Source organism: Chlorocebus sabaeus, chromosome 24 (genome assembly GCF_047675955.1).
Source record: "Chlorocebus sabaeus isolate Y175 chromosome 24, mChlSab1.0.hap1, whole genome shotgun sequence".
Classification (NCBI taxonomy): domain Eukaryota; kingdom Metazoa; phylum Chordata; class Mammalia; order Primates; family Cercopithecidae; genus Chlorocebus; species Chlorocebus sabaeus.
The window spans coordinates 70,420,093-70,428,060 of record NC_132927.1 but is presented as its reverse complement, the minus strand read 5'-3'; the positions used below and the strand labels follow the sequence as shown (position 1 = coordinate 70,428,060).

General features: G+C 51.9%; 1 protein-coding gene across 2 annotated transcripts; it reads right to left on the bottom strand.

Annotated features, from left to right (window-relative positions):
• Positions 1 to 865: 865 nt before the first annotated feature.
• On the bottom strand, positions 866 to 7,075 carry IFI27 (interferon alpha inducible protein 27). Of its 2 annotated transcripts, none has more exons than XM_007987684.3 (5): positions 6,956 to 7,075; positions 5,980 to 6,094; positions 2,679 to 2,708; positions 1,623 to 1,784; positions 866 to 1,119 (listed from the first exon to the last, which is right to left on the bottom strand). In XM_007987684.3, the coding sequence occupies exons 2-5, from the start codon at positions 6,068 to 6,070 to the stop codon at positions 1,034 to 1,036; spliced, it is 369 nt and encodes a 122-aa protein (XP_007985875.2). In that variant the 5' UTR covers positions 6,071 to 6,094; positions 6,956 to 7,075; the 3' UTR covers positions 866 to 1,033. The 2 variants fall into 2 exon arrangements, with proteins under 2 accessions (XP_007985875.2, XP_007985876.2); XM_007987685.3 differs by having other exon boundaries at positions 5,980 to 6,128; positions 6,956 to 7,060.
• Positions 7,076 to 7,968: the final 893 nt, after the last annotated feature.

Genomic DNA, 7,968 nt, shown 5'->3' with positions numbered 1-7,968 from the left:
AATGTCTGTAGACTAGACTCACAGTTTTGCTTCTCTTTGCTTCTCTGCTTTCAAAGGGCTCATGTAATTGGATCAGAGCCACCCAGATAAATTCCTTTTTTTTTTTCTTTTTTTAACTTTTTGAGACAGGGACTCACTCTGTTTGCAGTGATCACAGATGCTACAGCCAAACACAAACCTGAGCCACACATACTGAGCCAAACACAAAGGCTGGCTGGGATCTTGAAGGTCATTGAGTTCAACTCCTCATTTAGAGAGGGGCAAACAGGTTCAGAGAGAAGGTCACCTGCCCAGGGTTATACAGAGTCATAGCAGGGGAGGGGACAGCATGTCTTCAAATTTAGATTCATTTCGGTTCATCACATCCCAAGATTTTGTGATGACAGCGTGGGGAAAAAATTGAGCCGAACGTGACCCCTCCCCAGGGCGGAGTGTGCAGGATTGTAGTGTCCGCGGTCACTGCCGTGTTGAAAACCCTTTAGTGCCTCTCCGAAGTCCTCAGGATAAAATCCACACTCCCCTTCCTTAACGTGCCTCTGGCCCTGAGTCATGGGCTGGCCTCTGGCATAGCACTTATCAGAGGTTAGTGCCCATGGCCATCTGCCTGTGGGTCCATCCCTTCAGCAGACATGAGTGTCACTGACTGTGGGGATTGAGGGAACCAAGGGGACCGAGCTGTGTCCCTTTTGTTCCCTGGGGCCCAGCCCAGTGCCTGGACCACAGCATGTGCTCATAGAGGGTGTGGAAAGAAGAAGCAAAACAACATATGAATGCATTTCCTGATACTCCTGAGCCTAGCATGCCCCCTGCCCACCCCAAGTATGCTGGGCCTGCCCCACAGCCAGCAAGAAAAAAAGGTTCTGGGAAGAGTTGCAACAATTCATCTTTATTTCTTATTTTCCTCTGCGCGTGCAGAATCTGGTATATTTCACCCCAGGTATATTTGGGATAGTTGGCTCTTCGCTGGGTCAGGATGGCTGGGTGCCTTCTCCCCTGGCACGGTTCTCTTCTCTGCAGGGCGAGGGGCAGGGAGCTAGTAGAACCTCGCAATGCCAGCCGCAATGGCAGACCCAGTGGAGCCCAGGATGAATCTGGTCAACCCGGAGAGTCCCGTTGCTCCTGGGAAGAAACAGAGGGTGAAGAAACAGTGTGGGACATGCCTGTCGGGGAAGCTCTGCGGGCAGGACTGTGGGGTCAGAGATTCCAGTGACCCTCAGAAGGGGCTGAGGCTTCGAGACCCCACCCAGTTCCCCTCTCTGTTTCCCAGTACCCTCGGGGTGTTTGTGTGGGGAGAGGCTGCTGCAGGCATGAACTCCCACGGTAAACGCCAGAGCTGGAAGCAGCCCCACTCTTCAGGGAAGGAGGCTGAACCCCAGAGGGGAGGAGATGCCCCAGGTCACCCAGCAAATCTGCTTCAGGCTGAGTCTTCCTGGGCCCGCTGTTCCTGGCTTGGGCTCCTTCCCTCCCTCCTCCATCTGCCTCAGAGAAATTCTGAGAGAATGTATAGAGAGAGACACAGGAACAGAGAGATTGAGGCCCATAGGACTGAGATTGGGGCTGGGTCCTTGGAGGCTCTTGCCCTCCTCATCGCCCTCCCCAGCCAGCCCTGCCAGGATACTTACCCAGTGACTGCAGAATAGCCACAAGGCTGCCCGGGGCAACTCCACCCCCATTGGCAATGGCCGCTGCGGACATCATCTTGGCTGCTATGGAGGACGAGGTGATTCCCGTCGCAGTGAAACCCATGACACTGAGCACCATGGGCACAGCCTCCACGGCCACAACTGCAGGGAAGAGGAGCTGGGTCAGCGCGTGGGCTCAGAAGGGACCCCCCAGATACACTGAGTCAGGCTTGGGGACCTCAGGGAATCTGGAGAGTTCGGTGAACTCTGAGCTTGGGAGAGACTATGGGCGCGGCCAATAGGCACAAATCAAGGGGAGCACAGCCAGGCGGGGAAAGTAGAGGGAAAAGCTAGTAGGGCCACTGGGCACAGGGCTCTGGGCCAAGCTCTGCTAGGCAGCAGGACCTTCCTTGGGAAAGCCACTTGTCCTCGGGGCCTCAGTGTCTGCCTTGGCCAAATGCTGGACCAGGGGAGCGCTTTCCAAGTTTCTTATCTTTGCTGGGGAGCAAATCTCATTAGGGAAGCAGATCTTGCCCAGGAGATTATGTAAGAGGCACATTCAGAGTGGCTCAAAGAGACAGCTCTAGGGCTCCGTGGTGTTGCCACAGAGCACATCGGAAGCAACTAAACCAAGGGGAGCCCCTGGCATCTCCTTCATGTCTACTGTGTTCAATTTCCATTGTTTCACCCTATGCAATCCTGACCATAACCCTGAAAGGGCATTGCTAGCCCTTTCTCTGGAGAGGAAACAGGAGCTCAGAGGAGTTCAAAGACATGCTCAAGGTCACACAGTGAACGTTCTGCAAAGGGGAAATGGCCTCTGCCCGGCTGCTGCCACACCCGGCCCACACACGCTCCAGCTCCCCGTCTCCAAGCCCCTGCTTCCAGCTTCTAGTGCCGTATTTCTAGCTCCTTGTTTCATACTTAGCTCCTCATCCCACCTCCTCCCCTGACCACCCACGTGAGGGAAACCTTGGCATGGACAAGGCCAGCTGCTCCCCAAGTCCACCTCCCTAGGGGCAGGTGGTTACTTGAGCCCCTTCCCCACAGACTCACCTCCTCCAATCACGACTGTAGCAATCCTTGCTGGAAACCAAAAGAACATTCTGTGAGTAGATCCACACTGGCCTCCCCTCCACTTTCTGAGCTAATTGCCCATCCAGCGGGAGGGGCTGCCCCAGGTTGGGAGCCACAGGAAGGGATGACCCCTGTCTACCCCTCTTTGTTTCATTTTGGGAAGTGGAATTTCTGGAGGAGGGTGAGGATCACTGGGGGGTTTGACCCCAGCGCTTGTCCTGAATGAATTTACGTGGCCCTGACCAAGTTGGTTGGTTGGTTGATTGGGGGAAATCAGACGTTTTCTTTTCTGCCTCCCAAGCCAGGTTTAGTTCAAATGAAAAGCAGAACAAAAATGAACAAAATCTTATAGATATCGCTAGGAAGGCATGCTACTGTGATGTCAGCTCCCAGTAAATACAGGATACTTGGCAATGAAATCTAGGGCTTGGTGGTTTGACCGGGGCAGGGAGAAGTGAACAGGATGGGTGTCATGCTCTCTGAGCAGGGCTGTTCGCTCATTTGAAGCAGGGTCAGTGTTTATTAGCGAGGGATACCATGACTTTCTCCTATAGTCCAGAAAAAGCTCTTCAGATAGTAATAAGTCCTCATGGTAGAGAAAGATGAGCTTCATTTTGCACTGTGTGCCTGAGTCATGGCAAGCACTGTAGAATGCCTGAATGCCACGTGAGAGCAATGCTTGAATGGAATGAATTGAAAGCTTCTGACTCTTCAAGGTCCATGCCATTGCTCCCTCCTCCAGGAAGCCTTCCCAGATTCTTCCAGGCAGAACTCATTCTTGCTCCTTCATGACTGGAGCCACTCACAGCACTGGGTATACATGGTTTGCTCCCCCACACGGTGAGCCCCTGGGGAGCGGGCAGAGGTTCTCTTCCCCAGCAGCCAGAGGGGCCAGAACTGCAATTTGGGACCAGGAGTTCTAAAGATAGCCAGATGTGCAGGAGTGAGCTCAGCCAGCTCCCAGGGAGAGGCCTTAGAGTGATGTTGGAGGAAGTAAAGAGACACCCCTGAGTGACCAGAAAGGCCACCTGGAGGGGTTTTGAGCCCGGGGACTCAGGAATGGATTACCTGGTTAGAAGGTTCAGTTTTACTGGAAGGGTTATGAGCCCAGGGACTCAGGAATGGATAACCTGGTTAGAAGGTTCAGTTTTATTGGAGGGGTTTTGAGCCCAGGGACTCAGGAATGGATAACCTGGTTAGAAGGTTCAGTTTTATTGGAGGGGTTATGAGCCCAGGGACTCAGGAATGGATAACCTGGTTAGAAGGTTCAGTTTTACTGGCAGGCAGGAGAGGTGATGTCAAGATGGCTGGCAGCCTAGCAGACCTGGACCCTGACACACAAAAGCCCTCAGGAACTGGCTGCTGTGTGTAGAGGGGCCTGCCTGTTAGGCTCAGCTGATGGGCATTTATAGGGCAGAGTAGCCTGGCCATTATTTTGCGCCATTCAGAACCTGCCCTACCCTGAGACCTCCCTCCAATTTCTATTCTCCCACTTCTATTAATATTTATTTATTTATTTATTTATTTATTTTATTTTATTTATTTATTTTTTTTTTGAGACAGAGTCTCGCTCCGTCACCCAGCCTGGAGTACAGTGGCACAATCTCAGCTCACTGCAACCTCTGCCTCCTGGATTCAAGCAATTCTCCTGCCTCAGCCTCCTAAGTAGCTGGGATTACAGGCATGCACCTCCATGCCTGGCTAATATTTGTATTTTTGGTAGAGACGGAGTTTCACCATGTTGGCCAGGCTGGTCTCAAACTCCTGACCTCGAGTGATCTGCCCTCCTTGGCCTCCCAAAGTGCTGGGATTACAGGTGTAAGCCACTGTGCCTGGCCTATTAATACTTCTTATCATTGTTCATTGTTCTGCCTTCTGTTCCAAGCTTGGAAGCAGCACCCCCACACCCTTCTGTGCTGCCCAGAGCACTTGGACAACAGTAAATTGTCCCAGTTGGTAAATAAGGGACAATATTATCTTCTTATCTTCCTCTGGGGTTGTTATGAGAATTAAATAAATTGACAAACCTCAAGTGCTAGGGTAAGTGACTAGAACATAAAAACGCTCGCTCAAGGTGAGCTGTTATTATTTTAATTTTACGAATTGCTTGATCTTAAACTGAGAAGTCATCGGCATTTCTGACACACAGAAAGGACTGCTGGGTGTGGCCCAGGCCCTCACTTGCTCATCACACTTCTCTGTACTGAGTTGGGAGCACAAAGAGCGGTGTGTGTTGCTGAGGGCCAGTTACCTCCAAGTTGCAAAACAGGGTGCCCCAGCATGAAGGAGCTAACCTCCAGTGCCCCCAGCAAGCGTCTAAGGATAGAGATGTTGGGGCTCAGGGCAGCTGAGGATGACAGGGTCGGCAGAGGGTGAGTGCAGGCTCAAATAGAGGTTAGAGGTTGGGGCAGGGGTCAGAAGTCAGGGTAGGAGTCCGGGGCCCTGTGCCCCCATTCAAGCCTATGCCATTTGTGCTGGCGGAGTTGGGGAAACCCCTGGATGTCCACCCAGGGAGACAGAAAGGTAAAGGGCAGTGGAGACACGCAGAGGAGCACTTGTCAGCAGGCAGAGGCCAGGATTAGATGCTCTCACCAAATGATACTGATGGATCTCAAGATTATGGTTCTCAGTGTGGAAAAAAGCAATAGAATGGGATCTACAGCACACCATCCTGCATGTCAGTTAAAACGCATGCAAACAAAACACAATGCCCGTTCTGCAAAAATACATACGAAAAACAGACACACATTAAATATATTAGAAAGGTTGACTTTGAGGGAGGGGAATTGAGGGTGAAAAGGAAGAAGAATGAGAATAAATAAGACTAGAAAGAGATCTCCCAGAAACCAGTGAAAAAAGTGAGCTAAAGAATCTTGTTAAAATCGATACTCTGGATGTGAGATCCCGCAGGACACAGGGGCCCTGTTGACAAGGTAAACTTCTAAAGGAGATGAATTCTGATGGTAAATCTAGGGGAAGGGAGAGCTGAAGAGAGTGGGACTCAGTGGTAGATAGACCCTTTCCAGCTAGGCAGGAGGCCCAAGCCCAGAGGAGAGGGGACCTGGGGGACACCCAGGGCTGGGCACTCGGCCAGAGTCTGCCTGCCCCGGGCCCCCTCCCAGACTGAAAGTCACGGTGGACACCTGCTGTGAAGGACAGCGCAGGGCAGCAAGGCTGTGGGTGTCCCCCCATTTTCTCTCCCACGGGTCCCTGGACAGGACCCCTGCCCTCCCCAGCTGCCTCCTCACCCCCAGCACCAGCCCCTCCCAGGAACACTCACCCAGGGGGAAGACTACGGCACAGCTAGAGGCCACCCTGGCCACTTTGGCCACACCGGTCACTGCTGATGAGGTGAAAGCTGAGGCCACCATGGCTGCTCGGGTTAATTCCGTGGCCTAGAGAGTAAGAGATCCTTAACTTCAGCCAGACCTGCCGAAGGGATGGAGCTCTGAGGACGGGATGGGCACACAATCTGGCTTGCCTCCCACTGTCCTGAAAAATGTGAGGAGCTCCAGGGGGCTGGGGAGGCTGCTCTGAGCTTGTGGGGTAGCAGGCCTGGAAAGGATCCTGGGGTGAGGGAGGGAGGCATGTTGAGGAGTTGGGGCTACCAAAGGACCTGTATTAGATCAGAGCCCTGAGGAACTTTATTTCCCCAGGGGGGCTGCTTTCTTTCTTCTGAAAGTCCCAGCACCAACGTCTTAGACACTTCTGGGACTCCCGTATCTCTCCATGGAGCAATTGAAAAGGCACCAAAATTAGGAAATCAGAACCAACTGCATTTTTAAGGCATATATGGCAGGCGAGGTGCCTGCTCTTATGTAATCTCCTCACTAATGTGAAAAAGATGGGACCCTCCCCCTCCTCATGTTACAGACGAGGGAACGTGATCTGGCTCAGTGATTTGCTCCAGGTCAGAGGCTTCCCATAGGGAAGCAACACCCCAGCCAGGCATGGACTTGCAATGGCTCCGCCTTGGTTCCTCCTAACACTTATCTCTCCCGGCTGCCCACTTTAACCCAAGCCGCCCTCAAGGCCTGAGGAAAACCTGGGCAAGGACAAAGCTAATTGTCCTTAAATTCCAGAGTCCAGGGACAGATGGGGCTGAGGTCCCTTCCCTCCCAAGGCTCCCTGATGAAAACAAAAAGACAGGGCAGAGAGTGGATGCTCAAGGCCTCCCTTCCACTCCCTGAGCCCACAGCCCATCCAAGGTTCAGGGCCACGGGAAGGGTAGCTCCTGCCCGCGCTCCCAGTCTTACCCAGAGAAGGAGAGTTCCTGAGAATGTGAAGCTGACCCCACTGTCTTAAGCTTGGATGTGTTCACAAAGGGTCTGATCCCAGGCCTTTTAAGCAGCTCCACCCCGACTGAAGCACAGCCCCTTGACACAGACAACAAATGAGATAGGTTTCATTTTCCAGGAAACCGAAACTGCAGACATCTTTCTCCCCTCACGGCCAGTCAAGAGGAAACTTCAGTTATTTAGAGAAATAGGATTTGCCCATGGCATCAGTCATTGTCAGTTAGTATAAAATGCTTTGTCATTTCATTCAAGATGGGAGTGTGCTCTACGCATAATGAAGTCATGAGAAGTAAAATCAAAGTTCTATAATAAAATGATACTATTACTTTCTAATGAAGAAGGTGATTTTCAGAATAATTTAGTCCTTGTGGTAGGCAGATGTTCTGTTTTTCAAAAAAGGCTTGACTGCAGGCCCACTGTGCTGGATACTGACTAGGCACTGGGATAGGACTGTAAACAAAACAGACCAAAATATCTGTCCTCACAGAGTTTACCAGCAATGGGGGCAAAGTAAACATGATAAATAACTACATGTATAGAATGTTATTTGATGAAGCACTAAAGCAAAAGGAGGTGATGCAGCGAGCCCGGCAGAATTATGGGGGGCAGTCATTCCAGATGGAGGCCACGACAGTGGCAGAGCCCGTGTGGCAGGAGCAGCAAGGGGGCCAGTGTGGCCTCAGCAGGTGGGCCAGGGAGAGAGGCCCTGTGAGGCCGCAAAAGCACTGCAAGGACTTGATCTTGTGTCCTGAAGCCATTGCAGGGGATTATCGTCTATACCTTTTGGAGGATAGGGGGATGAAGCTGAGAAATGACACGGTCAGGCTCACTCTGCGGCTGCTCTGAGAACAGGCGGAAGAGAAAGCACCAGGTGCTGAAATGTACATTTAAATCTTCCATACGAGTAGTGTGCAGGTTGTAAGATTCAAAATGGAGTCACTTGGGTCAAACCTCGGCAGACAGAGCCAGCA